Raw genomic sequence first — 21,409 nt, forward strand, 5'->3', positions numbered from 1 at the left:
CGTTACTGTGAGTTTCTCTGTGAATTTTCAGACCTTTTGTCTGACTTAGTGCTTAGCTCAGATAAGATAATTATAGTGGGCGATTTTAACATCCACACAGATGCTGAGAATGACTCTATTGGCTTTGCTCCAAAAGTAAATGAGTCCACCCACCACTTTAATCATATCTTAGATCTTGTTCTGACTTATGGTATGGAAATAGAAGACTTAACAGTATTCCCTGAAAACTCCCTTCTGTCTGATCATTTCTTAGTAACATTTACATTTACTCTGATGGACTACCCAGCAGTGGGGAATAAGTTTCATTACACTAGAAGTCTTTCAGAAAGCGCTGTAACTAGGTTTAAGGATATGATTCCTTCTTTATGTTCTCTAATGCAATATACCAACACAGTGCAGAGTAGTTACCTAAACTCTGTAAGGGAGATAGAGTATCTCGTCAATAGTTTTACATCCTCATTGAAGACAACTTTGGATGCTGTAGCTCCTCTGAAAAAGAGAGCTTTAAATCAGAAGTGTCTGACTCCGTGGTATAACTCACAAACTCGTAGCTTAAAGCAGATAACCCGTAAGTTGGAGAGGAAATGGCGTCTCACTAATTTAGAAGATCTTCACTTAGCCTGGAAAAAGAGTCTGTTGCTCTATAAAAAAGCCCTCCGTAAAGCTAGGACATCTTTCTACTCATCACTAATCACTAAGACAGACACCCTCTCTACTTTTAAGATTAGGCTTAAAACCTTCCTTTTTGCTAAAGCTTATAGTTAGGGCTGGATCAGGTGACCCTGAACCATCCCTTAGTTATGCTGCTATAGACGTAGACTGCTGGGGGGTTCCCATGATGCACTGTTTCTTTCTCTTTTTGCTCTGTATGCACCACTCTGCATTTAATCATTAGTGATCGATCTCTGCTCCCCTCCACAGCATGTCTTTTTCCTGGTTCTCTCCCTCAGCCCCAACCAGTCCCAGCAGAAGACTGCCCCTCCCTGAGCCTGGTTCTGCTGGAGGTTTCTTCCTGTTAAAAGGGAGTTTTTCCTTCCCACTGTAGCCAAGTGCTTGCTCACAGGGGGTCGTTTTGATCGTTGGGGTTTTACATAATTATTGTATGGCCTTGCCTTACAATATAAAGCGCCTTGGGGCAACTGTTTGTTGTGATTTGGCGCTATATAAAAAAAATTGATTGATTGATTGATTGACACATGGCCGAGTCATCAGCGATACAAGGATGCTACATTCAGCTCGTCAGAGCTTTAATTATTGATCCGTTCAGATATCGTCAACCTTCGTACATTACGTCAGACTTGGGAAGTTGGACAAAGTTGGACAACAGTCAACAAGGACGCTGACATCACAGGAACTACGCAAATGATGAGGAACCGTCAGGACAGAAAGCAAAATGAAATATGGATGAATTGAGGTTGTTGTTGGGATTCACAATTTCACATTTTTCAACAGTTTGAAATTTCTGAGGAAGCGCCAGCTGCAGGAACGAAGCTGAATGACTGTTAAACGATGCCCCAGAAAGTTAATGTAAATCCAGATTTCTTGTTTCGTTTTGGGTTTGGAGGTGATGGTCTAGTGGTTAAGCGTTGGGTTTCAGACCAGAAGATCCTCGGTTCAAACCCCAGCCTGACAGGAAAATCACTAAGGGCCCTTGGGCAAGGTCTTAATCCCCTAGTTGCTCCCGGTGTGTAGTGAGCGCCTTGCATGGTGGCATCGGTGTGTGTGTGTGTCTGTGTGAACAGGTGAATGTGAGGCATCATTGTAAAGAACTTTGAGTGTCTGATGCAAATGGAAAAGCACAGTATAAATGCAGTCTATTTACCATTTGCCATTTGTTTAGTTTTGGCTTCATTGTCCTTCGTTAGTGCCGTGTGGCCGGGGCTTTAGATTGTTAAACTGACGGATGCTCTTTTAAAATGTGCTTACATCCAGCTCTTCAGTTTCAGATCAAATGCTTCTATCAACTCCCCATCACTTACCGTAACTCATTACAGCTTCAAATAATGGTCTGTCTTACCATCATTAGCCATGATGCCCGCCAACCTTAAGGGCACTAAGTGACCTAGTCTTTACCCCTTGGGTCCACACCACTGACCTGTATCCCCCTTGTTGCTGCTGAGCACCTCCCCAGTGCTGCTCACCTCCTCCCCTTCCGCTTTGTCCTCGGGCTTCATCTTCTTACGGGTCATGTGGCCACGGAAGCCAGCCTGGATCTTGGCTGCAGCCCTGTTGGCCTCAGGGTCATCCAGGGGGATGTCCATGATGTCCTCCTCCTCCTGGGGCCGGCTGCACTCCTCCTGTATGGTAAAGGAATGCTTCGTCATCATCATATTGTTTTCTTTTACCAGACTGTTACGTCAAATTTTGCAAAATTAAATGTGGAACTGTCATAACATGTTTCAAGAAGTCAGAAAGTCTGAGTGCCTCCCCGCTTCCTCTGCTTTCAGATTCTAAATAATGCACTAGTTGGAAAAACACGTCTGTTTTGTCATGCATTACTGCTGTCTGCTGGTGTGATGCAGCCTGGAAAAGCAGTAACACCACGTGTACAGCAGATACATCAATTCCCAAAACTGCCACTCATAAGACCAGCCTTAATTAATTAATCTACTTGGTACACTTGAGAATACTTGGCTGCTTTGAGAAATCAGTAAAGGGAATGTGCCTTTTAACAGCCATATTTTTAGCTTCTTTGAAATTAAAAGGTGTTGCAAACTAGAAATATAACTTTTCTTATAAATTATTAGATTTTGTATGGGGTTTGAATATGAGCGGTTTTATTTATTATTTGTCTGTCTTGCCAAGGGAAGCAAGATCCCCTGCTGGGAAATCTAAGCTCACAGGAGGTGGTGAAGATGCTTTGGATGCTCTAAGGCTGTCAAAATTAGAAGTGCATAATCCATAAAATCCTAATAACTCACTTACCAGATAATCAAAATTAATTAACAGATCGTTATGTTCTTTGGATAAAGCAAACAGAAAAGTAGAATAATTACAGTTATATATGTCCATTTAAGGTCATTTTTTTAAAACCAAAAACAAACCAAAATTGCAATTAATCACTTTATTCTTTGCAGCGTGTGCCTGCAAGCAATTTAACATATTCTTATGACACATTTCATCCATCCATCCATTTTCAATAGCTGCTTACTCCAATTAAGTGTCACAGGGGCTAGGGCACGAGGTGGGTTTCACCTGGACAGGATGCCAGTCTGTCGCACGGCCACATATAATATTCTCCCTCAGCCCCAACCAGTCCCAGCAGAAGACTGCCCCTCCCTGAGCCTGGTTCTGCTGGAGGTTTCTTCCTGTTAAAAGGGAGTTTTTCCTTCCCACTGTAGCCAAGTGCTTGCTCACAGGGGGTCGTTTTTGACCGTTGGGGTTTTACATAATTATTGTATGGCCTTGCCTTACAATATAAAGCGCCTTGGGGCAACTGTTTGTTGTGATTTGGCGCTATATAAAAAAATTGATTGATTGATTGATTGATATAAACAAACACATTCACACCTGGACTCACACTTACAGACAATTTAAAGTTTCCAATTCTCCTCATCTGCATGTCTTTGGATGTGGGAGGAAGCCGGAGCACCCAGAGGGAACCCACACAGACATGGAGAGAACATGCAAACTCCACACAGAAAGGGTGGGCAACGATCCCACGACCTTCCTGCTGTGAGGCATCAGTGCTAACCACTAAGCCACCATAACACATTTCATACGATACAAAACTTAAACCCAACATTTTATGCATATTCCTACGAATTTCCACACGCATGCGCAACGTGCATTTCGTGTTCAGGAATGTAGGTCTACGTTTTGGTTAGAACGACTTACCAAACTTTTTTCCCCTCCCACTTCGATGATCCACCGTTTTGTTGTCGGTGACATCATCACCACCTCCTGCTGGAGGGCTACATGGTCTATATGTGCGAATCCGATTTGAAAAGAATATGCACAAATTTGTAATAACTGATGTGCCGTATTTTTTTACAATTTTTTTTTTGTGAGAATAGGTTGGGAAGCACTGTCCTATTGGATTAGACTATGGATCATTTTTGACTATATGTGTGATAATATGTAGCTCCTATTAAAACAAACCACAAACAAGGGAATCGGAGACAGAAGACGTAACCCCATTCACACAACTACTGGAATATATCAACTAATAAAAAACATTTTAGCAAATAATTTGTGAATAATATTAAAACATTAATATTAGAATTATTAAAATTTATTTTTTCTATAAAATTATATATAAACATTTTTCATATATGTTATTATTATTATTATTATCATCATCAAAATATCAATTGGGCTCGTGACCCGGTCATGAAAGTGTGTCGACCAGCCCATCAGTTACACTCCATTGCAGGTATTGTCAAGTGCAGAAACAGAAACACACACACACACACACACACACCCTCGGGTGGGTGAGTCAAATATTAAAGTGAAATAAATGCAGAGTTCATAATGGTTGGAGTTCCAGTAGTGTCTCAAAGGAAACATAAAGTGTGTTGCTGCAGTTATCACCAGCAGCTCATTCAATAACTGAAACTAAAAAGCATGTAAGTGTCCTGCTGAAAACACAAGTGGGCGGGACAGAAATCCTGACTTGTCATAAAGTGTCAGTGGAAAAAAAACACAGAGGCTATCAACTAGTTATGTAAATACCAGTTGAGATTCTGTAGTGAGCAAACAATTGGCTACACCCCGCACTTTGACCAACAAAAACAGAATGACATTTTGCACAAAAGCGGACCACAGATTGAGCCCACTGTCATCCCACCAAGTTGGTGCGGCAGTGCTTCTCGTCTACAGTGAAACCCTCCAGCGTGGGAGTGCAGCCGCCCACCTGTTCAGCCAGCATTCATTAGCCTCTCTGTCTGACTGCTGCACTGAGGTGCCACATTCTGCTGGAGCTCTTTTTCCAGCTGCAGAGATGCAGAGCTGCTGGAAGGGAGTTTTTTCCTGACACTTTTCCCTTCCTTTCATCAGAGCAGTACTAGTTTTAAAACTGTGTTGCAAACTCACTTTATACACAACAGAGTGACAGCAGGCGGTCAGAGCTCTTCTTAACCAAACCCAAAGCTGTGCTGCATACAGTCCAAAAACAGTTCACGAAGTAACTGACCAACATTTCAAAAGAAATCTGACTCTGTTACTTACATTGTGACAGTCCATGGCTTCCTCCGAGAGATGACTGCAGTCTTCAGGTGAGCTGATTGAGTGTGCCTAAATTTCTGTGTGAATCAAGTAAGCTCCAGTATAGTACAGATGCCTCACTGGATCTCACTGACAATCAGTGAATGTTCACTAACAGCCGCTCACTCACAGAGAGAGCGAGAGTTAGTGAGGAGCAAGAACGAGAGGGTAGCGAGGGAAAAAGAGAGAGAGAGAGACCTCCTACAAACATGACAGCATGTTCCATCTTTTCAGGCTCATTAAGGTCACTCACCTACTGCGATGGCTTCACTGATCCAGACCATTAACAGAACTCAGTTCACCGTGCACACGAGTTTACAGTACAATCTTTACGACTGAACTGACGCTGTAAAGTTTGACAGCACATCAAGAAGCCTTTGATTAAAATGCCGACAGGTTTTTGGCATTAGAATGTTGACATGCATGCTGGGTCTACATATCAGCAGCCCAATTAACAGATGCCTCAGCTCTGGAAAACAGTAAATGATGTCACCTTCTACATCTCAAAATTAAAAAGGGCATATAGGAATCAGAACTGCTGCAATACGGCCTCTATACATCTAAAAGTAAGAGCTGTGTCCACGTTCTCAACGATACATCAGCCCTGTTCCCAGTGGATGTTGGACTCTGCCAGGGCTGTCCCTTGTCACCAATCCTGTTCGTGAAGTTTATGGACAGGATTTCACCTCAGAATTGCATCTCTGCTTCTTATCCCAAAGACCAGAAAGTGGATTCTGTCTGTCTGTCCTTCCCAAAAAAGGTTATAAGCATTCTGAAATCAACTCCTTTCACTTTTACGAGGAATTTCGTGAAACTCGGTGCAAGTCCTTGTTATAGATTGGTAATACGCATATTTTAATATCATTAAATTTGGGCCCATTTTTACCAGCTATGGCCCTTGATTAAAAAACCTAGACACTGCCAGTTTCATACTTGGGTGTTTGCATTCTGAAATCAACTCCTCTCACACTTTTAGACGGAATTTCATTTAACTTGGTACAATTCCTTGTTATAGGTTAACACACATATTGTAATATTGTACATGACTGACACATTTTGGCACAGTTATGGCCCTTAATTAAAACACCTAGACACTGCCAGTTTCATGAGTTGGTGCCCACATTCTAAAATCAACTCCTCACATATTTAGGACAAATTTTATGAAAATTGGTACAGGTCCTTGAAATGGTATCAGACTGTAGTAAGCACTTGCACCAAAGCAGCATTTGCCAGCAGGGAATACTGTGCTCTCAGAGCACTCTTGTTGATGTGGTTCATAAGGCTTCAATTGGGCTTGTGATCCGATTGTAAAATGCCACCACTACCTGTCACTCAGTGTTGAGAAATGTAGGTTTTTAACCTACATTTCTCAACATTGCACCCAGTGACTCAAAATTTACACATTACACAAGATGGAGAACTACACCCTGCTTTTCAGGATTAGGCTCAAAACTTCTCAGTCGCCCCTCATATATTAGGGCCCCTTCACACATAACATGATTGAAGATGACTAGTGCATGAAGGAGGAACTGCATGCCATTTGTGAAAAATCGGAGCCGCCTCAAACACTTTGTACAGCTGTCACCACAACATTCACACACAAGCGGCCGAAAGACAGCAAGTGCCCTGCGCGTACTCACTTGGCAGGTGTCGGCCAAATTCCAGGTGTCACACACGAACATCTAATACCGCTCACTGCACACTTAGAAAAGGTGGGCGGCCTAGCTGATGTGCCAGTTCTTGCACCAGCTGTACCGCCATCAATGAAATTAACCAAAAAAAAAGAAAAAAAGAACTGATGCCAGCCAATTTCAGCATGCGGGCAGGGATGATAACATTTTTTTTTTAATGGGGCTTAATAATTATAGCTTTTTTTTTTAACACCGATACTCAGTTTTCAGCACCCATAAGGGCCCCTTCACACATAGTGCGAAGTTTGGATGAAGTGTACACTTAGTGCGCATGACGCAGGAATCGTGCAAACCGTGTGAAATCGTCCCTGCCTCTAACACCTCATACACCTGTTGCGACAACTATTTGTGCACACCAGTGGCTGAAAGACAGAGTGTGCGCTGTGTGAACCCATCGAACCCTCTCGTGGCAGGTGTCAGCCAAATTCCAGGTGACACACACAAACATCTAACACCGCTCACATGGCACTTAGAAAATGTGTGGCCAGTCGCACTTTTGGCACAGTAACAGACTGCAGACAACCACTGTTGTACTCACAGAGAAATTTGTCTGTTCCCCACGGGTGTGGCTTTACGTGCATTGCTGAGAACTGGCAGGAGGCATGGCTTCCGTCAGAAGCAGCTGTGGTGATCTGTCATTCTGGATATTCCAGCTGGACAACACCTACTGTGTTTGGACAGACATCGACTAACAACTGTCCACTGTGAGGCACGTGTGTCTGATTGCTGTACTTACGTGGGCATAAATAAAAACATGTTGCCATGGCAACAAGCTGCAGCGAGCGAGTGAGCGTGTGCACGGAATGGACACAGCCTGCAAGGTTTGAATCGAACCATCAGATCAGAACACGCAGCGGGCGATCTGACCGTCATGTCACCCATATGAGCTCTGTTCCACATGACGTGGTGTGTGTGCTGCAGCGCGCCGTCCACAAGACACGCATGTCAGGCAGAACACGTGTGGCTGACTGGACGTATCGGACCAGTAGATGTGGACATGATCAGAGCACACTGCTTCTCATTCATGCCATTTCATGACTGTATGTCTGTGACCATGGGTCATCACCAGAGAATGAATGAATGAATGAATGAATGAATGAATGAATGAATGAAAACTGTTTATTTCGAACATTTGATACAACAACAATTACAAGATAGATCAGTAAAGACAACAACAAAAAAGTTCCTACTGTGTACCCAACATGTCCGAAAAGGGGTAGGGTGAAGCATCAGCTTATTTATCTCTACCCCTTCTTCCCCACAACCAGTAATACCCTTTGCCACATATACACATAGATTCCTACACACCTAAACCGATATCAATATATATATATATATATATATATATATATATATACATACATATACACATATATATATACATACACACATCAACATACATACACATATACATACACATATATACACATATACATATATACACATATATATATACACAAACATAAATGTACACCTACACATACCTACTTACATACAAAATACTATATATTTACAAGCCGAAGCAAAAAACAAAAACACCCTAACCCTCATTACCCTTCCTCCTCCCTATACCTAGAAAAAACCATATTTTTGTACCGCTGTTTGAACTGGTTCATGCTTGGACATTGCTTGAGCCCCACTCCCAATCTGTTCCACATCCTCACCCCACAGACAGAAATACAGAAACCTTTTAATGTTGTTCGTGCCCACTGATGCTTTAAATTAAATTTCCCCCTCAGACTGTAATCCCCTGATCTGTTAAAAAACATATTTTTAATATTTGCTGGAAGTAAATTGTTTATTGCTTTATACACAATTTGTACTGTTTGAAAATGAACCAAGTCTGTGAATTTTAAGAATTTGGATTGTAAAAATAGTGGATTTGTATGATCTCTATAGCCAGTATTATGAATAATTCTTATAGCTCTTTTCTGCATTACTGACAGTGATTGTGTTGTACCTTTATAAGTATTACCCCATACCTCTGCACAGTACTGTAAATATGGTAAAACCAGTGAGCAGTAAAGAATGCGGAGTGAGTTTTGGTCCAGAATATGTTTCGCTTTGTTTAGAACTGAAATGCTTCTTGACAGTTTACTTTGTATATGTTTTATATGAGTCTTCCAGTTTATCTTATCATCTATTATCACCCCCAGAAACTTATTTTCATGTACCCTTTCAATATCTACCCCCTCGACTTGTAACTGAACCTGTATGTCTGTATTACAATAGCCAAATAACATGTATTTTGTTTTACTTAAGTTTAATGATAATTTGTTTCTGTCAAACCATATTTTCAATTTTCCCATTTCTATACTGATCCTCCTCAGTAACTCCTGCAAATCCCCCCCTGAACAAAAAATGCTTGTGTCATCTGCAAATAATACTAATTTTAATATTTTGGAAACATTGACAATATCATTTATATAAATTAGAAACAGTTTTGGACCCAATACTGACCCCTGTGGGACGCCACAAGCATTGTCCAAGCATGATGATGTATATTCCCCCAACTTCACAAACTGTTTTCTGTTACTTAAGTAGCTTCTCACCCAGCGCAACACCAACCCCCTAATCCCATACTGTTCAAGTTTATTGATTAATATGTCATGATTAATTGTATCAAAAGCCTTTTTAAGGTCTATAAATATTCCAACTGAATGTAATTTGTGGTCTATGGCGTTTGTAATCTCCTCAACTGATTCTATTAATGCAAGTGATGTTGAACTATGTGCTCTGAATCCATATTGACTATCAGTAAGTAATTTATGTTTATTTATGAATTTGTCTAATCTATTATTGAATAACTTTTCTAATAATTTGGAAAATTGTGGAAGCAAAGAAACAGGTCTATAATTTGTGAAGTGGTGTCTATCCCCAGTCTTATACAGCGGCACAACCTTAGCTTTTTTCATTTGATTGGGAAATTTACCGGTTTGAAATGATAAGTTACAGATGTATGTTAATGGTTCTACAATCCATTCAATGACCTGTTTTACCACCACCATATCAATTTCATTTAAATCGGTAGATGTTTTATATTTACAATTATTCACAATGTCTATAATTTCATTTCCATCCACTGCTGTGAGGAACATTGAACAGGGATTTCTTTCTATAAGATTATTATCCCAATCCTCAGATTGGGAATCAGGAATTTTTTCTGCCAAGCTTGGTCCAATATTTACAAAAAAATTATTAAAACCGTTGACTACCTCATCCTTATTTTCCTTCTTGACATTATTATCAATGAAACACTGAGGGTAACTCTGTTTTTTATTACCATTTTTGATAATGCTATTTAATATATCCCATATTCCTTTAATATTGTTTTTGTTATTATATAATATGTTACTATAATATTCCTTCCTACATACCCGTATAATATTAGTTAATCTATTTTTGTATTTCTTATATCTATTTTCTGCCTCTTTAGTCTTTAGTTTTATGAATTCTCTATACAGTGTATTTTTCTTATTACATGCATTTCGTAACCCTTTCGTCATCCATGGTCGAGCTTGGATTTTTTGTTTTCTGTAGTCTTGTTTAATTGGACAATTTTTATCATATAATGATGTAAATATTTGTAAAAAAGTTTCATATGCACTATCAACATCACTTTCACTGTATACCTTTTCCCAGTTTTGCTCCTGTAAATCCTTCTTTAGTGTGTTCATGTTTTCCTCTGTCCGCACTCGCCTGTATTTTATTTTCTCCTCTGGCTGATTCCGCCGATGGTTTCTATTATAAACGATGAAAACTGGTAGATGATCACTAATGTCATTGATTAATAATCCACTCACAGTGTTATTCTCAATATCATTGCTGAATATATTATCAATTAAGGTGGCACTATGGGATGTAATTCTGCTTGGCCTGGTGATTTTTGGATATAAACTCATACTGTACATTATACTGATAAATTCATCTGTTATTTTATGCTTATTTGGATTGAGCAGATCAATATTTAAGTCACCACAAATGAACACAGTTTTTTGATTAGTTTTTGAGAACATTTTTCCCATACAGTCAGTGAATGTTTCAATACTAGATCCTGGTGCTCTATATATACAGCTGACTAATACATTTTTGCTTTTTTCTTCACATATTTCAATAGTTATACATTCTAATAAGTTATCAATCACAGTTGTCATATTGTCTACTATTTTATAATCCATGTTCTTATCCACATACACAGCCACTCCTCCTCCACTCTTATTTTTTCTGTTTACACAATTAAATTCATATCCATCCAGTTTAAAATCCATTCCTTTATCTTCATTGATCCATGTTTCTGATATAGCAATTATGTTAAATATTTTTTTAAACTGACTTAAATATTCTTTAATGTTGTTAAAGTTTGCATATAGACTTCTGCTGTTGAAATGGATTATTGATAATTTGTTATCCGTTTTAATGATCCGATTAAACTGTTCATCTGTATAATAGCAACAACTGTCATTGATATTTGAGAAGAAATTATTGTCCGGGTCTATATCGTGCTCCAAGTCCAGTACATTGTGGTCTGTGTATTTAAATGTTCTCAGTTCTACTTTTCCATGATCAGCAATCCTTTGAGTTATATCCTTCTTGTCTCCAGATGTAGATGAATAGGTAGTAGATGAATAGGTTCCTCTGGTCTGTGTCATGGTGCTGTGATGTGTTTGTGTCCTCATACCTTATTGGTCATATTTGTCCAGATCCTCACTTTAAGAAACACTATTGTTCATATTTGTCCAGCTCCTCGATGTTCCTTATTGCCATGACTTTTGCTTGTTCTGGTGATCCGTTCAGTTTGATGAATATTTTACAGTTTGAAGTCCATGTGTGCTGGATTTTTCCCTGTTTCTTCAAGAAGCGTGCTTTCCTGGCGATGTCGGCATTCCGTTTGGTGAGATGTTCATTGATGAATACGTTTGTCCCTTTCAGTTTTCTTCCTTGTTTTAACAGTGCTGTTTTGTGTTTTCTGTTGATGAATCTCATGATGACGGTTCGTTTATCACCGTCATTTCTCCGGGGCAGAGGGTGGCACGCTTCAATGTTATTTAAATCCATTTCTATACCTTTAGATAGGAGGAAATCAGCAACCTGTTTTTCCACAGAGCTGACCTCCTGTTCACTGGGCTCCCCTCCGCTCTCATCTGTTACCGCCCGTGCGTAGGACCGTGGTTTGATGTGAAGACCTGTGATGATGATGTCGTTAATTCTGGTGTACTGCTCCAATTCAGCCACTCTATTTTCCAGCTGCACCAGATGCCGGTCTTTCTCGGCGTTCTGGAGCCGTAATGCCTTCACCTCCTCCACCAGATCCATGATTGATTTCTGTTGCTGCTTCACAACAGAAATCTCCTCTGATAGAAAGTCCAGAGATTTTTTAATATCGTCACCTTCCTCCGCTGTCAGAACCTTCTTAGGCCCCATGGTCGGCTTATGAGCAGCTTGTCGATCGCCGATGTTAACAGCCTGCGTTGTTTGTCACCGGGATGGATCTGCACTGCGCTGGTGCCGCGCGGCCTCGGTGTTTCGCGCTGATGGATCCGCGGTGGCTGCACGAGGCCTCGGGGAAGCGGCACTCGTGACGCGCGGCTTTAATGACGCAGCGCGCGGCCTCAGTGAATTCACCACGTTGAGCCTCGGACGTTGTTGCTGTCCAGTCGCGGGGCTAAGTTGCCGGTTGAGGTGGTATTCCCACTGTCCGGGTTGGCAAACACCGGCGTGGCAGATGGCAACTACAAACCCCACCTCTGAAAACTCAGGTACAAACTTTTTGCAGCTCGCTCTGACGACACGCAGCTCTGACTCTCCAAACAGATGGATCATATTTGTATTGCTCACTGAATAAATGCAGTGTTTTTATATTGTGTGTGATTTTATTTATTTTTTGCCATGTCCTTCCTGATATGAGGCAGATTCCTGCAGCTTTCAAAGAACAGCTCCGTAGCTCAGTGGTAAAGTTGCTGACTGGGAATCAGAGCTTTTGGAAGGTGCAGGTTGAAGTGCAGTGGGTGGTTTTTGTTTTTTTATTTATTGCACATAACCGGCGCAATGTGGTCTCACAGGTACCGGCTGGTTTTATTTTTTTATTTATTCCACATAAGCGGTGCGATGTGGTCCCACAGGTACCGGCTGTTTTTATTTATTCCACATAAGCGGAGCAATGTGGTGCACCCTCGCACTGTTCCTGCTTGAAAGAAACCGTTGCGTGCACAAGCTCTTGCCCCGGGATCATACACGCCTGCCTGTCGGCGCAATGTTTCATGGTGCGCAGATTTGAACTGTTTCATCGTATTTGTCCAAACATCGTCCAAACTTCGCACTATATGTGAAGGGACCTTAAGTAACTGCACAACTAAAATATGTGTATTATTGTGAATAGCCAATTGGGTAGGATCCAACCCACCCCTGTAACCCTTAAATGTCAGAAGCAAGTTTAGAAAAATGAATGAATGGATTATTGTGAATACAAATCATTTACAGCCACCTTTTTTTTAAAGACAAGTCGGGATGGACACATAAACCTTGCAATATGTCTTGTATGTGTACATCTCTTAAACGTACAGGCATATCTTGATGGGTGAATTTCAAATCCACTGGTCGTGTAGAGGCAAAATTACAAATACTTTTTTCCAACATTTTCATCAACTTCTGTTAAAATTCTTGTACTTTTTTATGACAATGGGCACGTATAAACATGCTACGATATATATATAAAAAACAAACTCCTCCAACTTCGTTGGTGGAGGTTATGTTTTCACTCGTTTGTGTGAATTTTTCATATATCGTTATCAAACTTTTACTGACGATTCATATCCTAATAGGCAAGAACTGATTCATGGTCATAGGTCAAAGTCAGGAAAAATCTTGGGAAAAAATTCCCTATCTTTAACACTGAATGAATTTCCAAAAATTCATAACTGTAAAAAACAAAACAAAAAAATAAAACTTCTTTCATATTTGAAAGCGTTATGTAGGATGGTATCCTTTATTGGCTGACAAATTTAAATGGCCACAAACTCTGTAATCTCTGTAATCTGTATCAGATCTGGTTCAAACGTTAACACTGATAATCCCGTTTAATAAATGTTTTACAATGTATCTTAATCAAATGTGTACCAATCTCATACTTGAAAGTAAGGTGCACACTGCCACTCACTATTGTCTGACAGTTTCATTCAGCTCTGGATTGTAGATTTTGTGGACATTTGCATTATATCTCAATCAAAAGTGCCTCAATCACTCATTTTTCTGTTATGAATTTACCTGCACCACCAAAATCGGATGGAGGTTCCAATTTTATACCTGTTTGTCTATCTTTCAGTTGTCAGTCAGAAACCAAGTGCCAAAAAACAATGACAAGCTGTGCACAGCAGAGATAACCAATGTTCTGTGAAAATTATCTGAAAAGTAATTCAGAAACCGAAAAAGTAGAAAAAAAAACAAATCAAAACCTGACAACACCACAAAAAAACTTTGATTCAAGTGCATGAACTAAATACATCCTCCTGACATTTGATCACATCTATTTTAGCTTATGAAAAGCAACTTCTAGCAGGACTTTGACCTTGAAATTTTTTTACAAGGTAAAATTTTGTGGAATTGGAAACTTGTGGGAGATTTGCGCTGTAAGAGTGCGGTGCTCTATTTAATCTTCATAATTGTAAAAATTACATGTGTAAACCTTCCACATGTATTTAAATTCCTGCTTGTTCAGAAGAAGACTGAATGATCAGAAACAATGCCATAAAAACACTATATAAGGCTCTGCACCCTGCCTATGTATGTCAGAGGTGTCCAATCGAAGCAGTGACAAACATTTTTACTGCTAATAGTGTAAAAAGTGGAAATAATGGGGGAAAAAAAAATGTTTTTTTTTTTGTTTTTTTTATGCTGTTTCACCCGAGGGTCAGACTCCACCACTGAAACCAATTCAACATGGTCATGGATTTAGAAGAAGAAAAAAGCATCAGGCAGACACCAGTTGTCTGCCTGGATGATTGCAATCTCGGACCCAAGGCAGTTCCATGGTGTTGTAGATGCAGTAAAGCATGGCACAAGCACATTCTCCCAGACTTGACGTGATGAGTATTTAAGACCTCTTCTTCTTTGGCCTCTCCCTTCTCCTCCTGCCTGGTGGCTCTATCCTCAGCATCCTTCTCCTGATATACCCCACGCCCATCCACTGCACAAGCCCAAATCATCTTTGTCTTGCCTTCCATCCGTCCTACCTGCACTGTCTCTCTGACATGCTCATTGCTTATCCTGTCCATCCTCGTCACTTCCAAAGAAAATCTCAGCATCTTCACCTCAGCCACCACCACCTCTGCCTTGTCTTTTTGTCAGCATCGCCACCTCCAAGCTGTTCAGCACAGCTGATCTCATTACAGTCTTGTAAATTTTCCCTTTCGCTCTTGCAGTTACCTTCCTCTCACAAAGTACTCATGACATATTTCTCCACCCACTCCACCCTGCCTGCACTTGCTTCTTCACCTCTCACACGCTCCTTTACTTTTGGCAGTTGACACAGGGTTGGATACAGTTTGAGTGCTAAACCATTAAATTAGTGACAGTTCTTAAATGTGACTGATACTGAAAAAGTACACTAAAGTTGGCTACATTAAATAATGGCTTTTTTTAAATTGCTGAGCCAGCTTTGAAAGCCAAACTGAACAAAATATTAAGAATAAGAAAGAACTTTATTCATCCCGAACATGTTTATACAAAATGACTGAGACACTTGCACAAAATATTGATAGTATTGCACATAGCTCTGAGTAACTGAAAAACACTGATCGTTATGCATTCATGCTGCAGAAGGGGGAGGAGTTATACAGTCTGATTGTCACAGGTAGGAAGGACATCCTTGTGCATTCTGTGGTGCACCTTGGTGGCTCAGTCTTTGGCTGAAGGTGCTCTGACAGGACATCAGTGTGACATGCAGGGGGTAGGAGGTGTTGTCACGGATGGTGAGCAGTTCTCTCAACATCCTCCTCTCCGACACCTCCACCACAGGCTCCAGTTCCACCCCAGGAAAGAGCCAGCTCTCCTGATGAGTTTGTTGAGTTTGTTTGCGTCAGCTGCCTTCAGCCTGCTGCCCCAGCACATGACAGCATAGATTAAGATGATGCTGGAGACCACAGAGTGATAAAACCTCTGCAACATATTTCTGCAGACATTGAAAGATCTGAGCCTCCTGAGGAAGTACAGTCAGCTCGGCCCTTTCTTATACACAGCATCTGTGTTTACAGTTCAGTCCAGTTTGTTGTCTATGTGGACACCCAGGTACTTGTAGTACATAGTAAATTTTGCAGAGTAAAATATACTCTGCCAGGATAACATTTGGTCCCAAGTCTGAAGAAATCAACTCTACCTTCTTGTTAAACCAAGTTTTTCAACTCTAATAAGAGTCATTCACAGGATGATAGAGTTTATTTTACACTGTGACAGAAATTATTTAACACTGTGACAGTATTTTTGACTCCATTTGGACTGAAACCAAATGTAGTCCTGGCAGAGTAAATTTTAATCTGCAAAATTTACTGTGTAGTCCACAATGCCCACCTCAGTTCCATGAATGGTAACTTGGTTCGGACAGTCGTTCGTCTTCTGAAGATGAAAGACCTTAACACCTTAAATATACAGCACAGCAGGTAGATCAGTGGGATTAAAAAAAAATTAAAAATCCATATGATCCTTCAAGATTCCTCCAGGACTGGGATATGTGAGATCTACAGTGGAATCGTAGAAGTCCTGAACATGCCAAGAAATTTAGGCTGCATCATGTGGACCACATGATGTTCAGCCACGTTTCCACTTCTCCAACCATGTATCCATGACTTCAGTTACTTTGCACTTTCCAATTCACTCTCTCCACATCATCCAACCCTCTCTCTATTTCATCATTCAGCAACTCCTCAAAGTGTTTCCTCCACTTTCTCAATACACTTTTGTGGCTTGTTAACACATTTCCATTCTTATCATCCTAACCTGATACACATCCTTTCCAGCTTTCCCCCTCTGTCTGGCCAAACTGTACAAGTTACAGTGTTAAAATAAAGCTCTATAAAAGAAGATGACCAACATAAAAATACTATGTAAATGCCAGATGGTGGCAAAATAATCACATCAACTTTCAAATTCCAGTGCGGAAGGAAAATGGTATTACGCATCTTGCACTAGTTTACACTCAGAGGTGTGATAAATTTATTACAAGCAGAGTGAGCTATCAGCCCTCGCCATCCTCTGATCCCAGCTGGTACACCCGCCCACACTCCTCTGTCAGCCTCAGAGATAAGACAGAGAGAAACAGAAAACATCCATTTATCTAAGTTAGATCTCTGCCATTAACACACTCAGGCTGCAAACCATTCAAACAATATGCTAATCTGTCCTCTAATAAATGGCTCAGGTGACCCTTGCTAACACTATGTTTTGCTGTCTCAAATGAGGCATTATTTAATTGTATTAATAGTAAGTGTGACATAATAGATTTTTCTGTAATCAAACATCCTGAAGTAATCCTGCTTAAAGTGCTCCATTCACCAAAGGAACACTACTGCTACTTTTACAAAGGTTGCAAGAAACCACAGTAAAAACATTGAGACATTTGAGGTGCTGTAGCTGGGTCACTACTGGAATAGATGGCCTACATACGGTATAGTTTTGCTGCAGTTATCTTTAGCTGGAACAGAATTTCGGTAAGCAACACTGCGCGCAAAAATACACAGAATGCTTCTGGATGCTGCTTACACTGTCGGGTAAAAACTGCTATTACAGGCACATTACTGATAAAGATTGTGCCTAGCAACTGTCAGCATCACTATCTCACATTAATTCCATGACGACACCATGAGAGAGCCGGATGGTGAGGGGTTACCATGGTAACATTCTTAGTACACCATTCCTACATTTCCTCCCCTCCACACTTGGAACCTTGTTAGCCCAGACAGTTGAGACGGGCTGGGTGCAGTGGCACTCAAAGATATTAAAGGCCTAATACACAAGACAAATTGTTCAGTGTTTTATGATGATACATTGCCTTAACAACTTTCAATCTCTAGAAGCTCTAGCGGCCCCCAAGAGGAGTAAGGATTTGGCATTAAGAAAAAGTACCGCATTAGAGCACTGATGTATACCCCTATGCAGGCTAAAGGCTTCAAACAGCCTCTTGGACAATCATGTCCACACATGATAAAACACATGGATTATGCTGAACTTTGGCAATACATCTTTTTAATTCGTTGTGACTTTTTCCTAATATGGCATTCGAAGATGCCTACAGTCAGGTCAATAAATATTTGGACATTGTCAAAGTTATTGCTGCTACACGCTGCAGCATATTGGAGGTGACAGAAAATAAACAATCTTAAAGTTCATACTTCCAGATTTGTGAGAATATTCACATCCAAAATTAGTTTTACAGGACTTACTTTAAAAGTAAGTCCAGTAATGGTTCATTGATTGCTTCAGAGCCAAATTAAGCAGATAAAAGATGCAGGCATCATAGTAAATGCTTTCGTTGCAGTTACAGTATATTTGCTGTTCACTGACAATATGTCCAAAGAGCTCACAACTGTCACTGAAAATAAGCAATCACTAGCATAAAAAACAAAATCATTTTGTCACATTAGCCATCGACAAATCTACTCCTGGTACATTTTGCAAAAAAAAAACACAATGGTGTGCTTGGAAAAAACAAAATACTCGCGTTCAGAAAGCCACGGATAACAAGTATGCTGTTTGATGGAATTATTTCCCTTGTGATGCTTCAGAGAAGATAACAAGTAGCAGGCAGAACTATGTTAAAGTCAACAGTCAGGAGAAAACTTTACCCCACCTGAAGATGTAAACCATCGGAAAGCCTAAAAACAGGACAGAACCACCCTGGGTATTGATTGACAGCCAGGTACATCCCCACCTTCTGAAGGCAGACAACTATGTTGCAACCTGGTGACACATGAATGTCCTCTTGGCCTTTTCCAGTTGCTGAGTTCCTCAACTTTGAGACATCAGTACACTGGATACTGAAATGTGCAGTGTGGCCAAGAAGTCATAACTGACATACCATTATAATGCAAGCACGACTCATCTGGGTGTTCCAAAGTATCTATTCTTTGACACAAAGTCATTCCAACAGTACCCAAGGGTAGTCTGCAGAGACCTAGTAGCAAAGACAAGCAATCATCATATGAGCATCCAGGTCTTGCAACCATACAGTAAGACTGAAAACACCAGCACTCTAAAGAGTGGGACGGTCTTTCCCCTTTGAAGGTATCAGCATCTCCAAACATCTCTGTCCAGTGATCTCAACTCTATCAGCTCCATACAATTTGTGGATCAAAGTCTGCCCCCCGCCCCAAAAGTCATTGCTCTGGAATCAGATCCTCTGAACAGACAAAGATCAGCTCCCACCAAAATTATGATAACAAATGATTATAAAGACAGGAAGCAACTGGTGATGATGTGACACCTCATGTGTGAAACAGTGGAGGAAGCAGTGTTAGGCAGTTGGCATGTAACGCTGTCAATGAAAATGTTTCCGTAGTATTTATTGATGTGAGTGGCAACACATGCAGGTGGAAGAATTCCGCTGTGATTAGAGTTACATTATCAAATGAACAAATTTAAACACTTCAAAATTTCATTGGATGCCACTTCAGAATTTAAAAAATAAATAAAAATGCAAATGTAACCCATTAAATTTTTAGGGGCAAAGAAGTGTTATGTTCTGCAATCACCAAACCTGAAGCCAAGTAAGCATGAATTTCATTTGCTGAAAGCAAAACACCCAAAGAACAAGCAGTAAGTGAGGACAGCTACAAGAGAAGCCTGGCAGAACACCACCTGGGAACAAACCCAATGTCTACTGATGTCCAGATGGCAAAGCATTGACAACAATTTGATGAAAATGACAATCTATATATTTTAAGTTAATCTATACAAGACTGAAATTTCAACACAATAAAAATTCAACACTCAGAATCACCACTGGAGCTTTTACTTGCTTAATTTTCCATGAAATGAGGAAACAGGCCAAACTGTCCAAACAATTATTGCATCTGAAAATAGAGGAACTGTGTTTAAAAATAGCAGTATTTTGTAAATACTGAATATATTTTTATTAAAACCTTGAATTGAAGCTTAAAGTCTACATTTATTAGGACATCCCGACTGCATTATTTTAAATCTACTGGGAGAGTATAGAAGTACTAGCTGATGTACGTGACTGTATATAGGAAGGTTTAACAATATTTTTTTACACTGAAACCAACTGGACTTATTTTAGCCTTTAATATGAACATGTCCTCAGTGTGCACTGATTCAATTTTGACAATGAAGGCACTTAGCACCAAATGATTTGAAAGAAGCAGGAATGACAGCAATTTGTGTGTTTATTTTCAAATTATTTCCATAAAAACAGCACGTACATGTGATAATAACCTTTTATTGAGTAGTTATTATAATAGTCAAATTTCAATAGAAAAAATATAAATCAACTCTGCATATAAATCATTACAGTGAAAAATGTGTATTATCTACAAACAGTATTAAAAAAACAAACTTCACTCACCAAGGAGATGCAGATGCCAGGTATGAAACCAGCATACTAGCGATACAACAAATGATCATTTTTATTATAGATTCATTAATTAGCTGTTTGGCCCATAAAATGTCACAAAATGTCTATCACTGTATTCCAAAGCCCAAGATGACTTGAACAGTCTCATTTTATCCACAGTTCAAATATACTCAGGTTACTGTCAGAGAGGCATAAAGAACCCAAAAAATGATTACAGTTAAAAAGCTGAAATCACATAATTTGAACCCCCCCCCCCCAAAAAGGTTATTCAATTATGAAATAACTGGTCAGTCAGTTAATTGTTGCAGCTTGACAGTGTAATGACCTTGGGGATCAGGGAATTTATTCCTGATTCTCCAAACACAACAGCTGGGGAGGACAAGCCGATTCCCCTGACCTAAAGAACCATGCTGCCAAAAGATAAAATGTCTATAGGCTGCATAGCGGTACTCCCTATTATCATCTCCTGGCTCTGTAATTTGACCCAATAGCGTAATGTCATCCCGGTACTGCCTGTGAATGCGTAAATACCCTTCATCCAAGCAGTAGTGGGAGAACTGTGGGAGCACGCTGAAACAGTAGTCTGGGTCCTGGCCACAGCATTTCCTTTCCCTGTCTGTACTCATGTCCCTGCAGTTCCCACAGGTACACCATGGTACCCCTGGTACTTGACCAACAGGAGGAGTACCATGCCTGTGCTGGTACATCATCAGAGCATCGAACAGTAGCCCTGGCTGCCTCTCCAGCAACTGAGCGGTAAGCTCCCTGTGCTCCTCCAGGCTCATCTCTTGAATAAGTCTCTGCCAAAATAAAACACAGAAAACATGCACATAAGGTTTTTTGGTCGTTGCATGACAATACTGTATGTTATACAATGTAAATATGGTAATGGCACTGCAGATCAGAGTGTGCAAGTTGTTCCCACTGTGTAAAATAG

General features: G+C 40.2%; 1 protein-coding gene across 3 annotated transcripts in view; it reads right to left on the minus strand.

The window, feature by feature from the left end:
• spa17 (sperm autoantigenic protein 17) overlaps positions 1 to 21,409 on the minus strand; it is a 58,967-nt gene that overhangs the window by 15,108 nt on the left and 22,450 nt on the right. The window contains exon 5 of one of the 3 annotated variants that reach the window (XM_034169310.1): positions 2,142 to 2,297. In XM_034169310.1, coding sequence (XP_034025201.1) covers positions 2,142 to 2,297 — 156 coding nt within the window. Of the gene's footprint in view, positions 1 to 2,095; positions 2,298 to 20,753; positions 21,273 to 21,409 lie in introns of those variants that run through there. The other 2 variants (XM_034169308.1, XM_034169307.1) reach the window with 2 other exon arrangements.

Source organism: Thalassophryne amazonica, chromosome 4, assembly GCF_902500255.1.
Source record: "Thalassophryne amazonica chromosome 4, fThaAma1.1, whole genome shotgun sequence".
NCBI lineage: Eukaryota > Metazoa > Chordata > Actinopteri > Batrachoidiformes > Batrachoididae > Thalassophryne > Thalassophryne amazonica.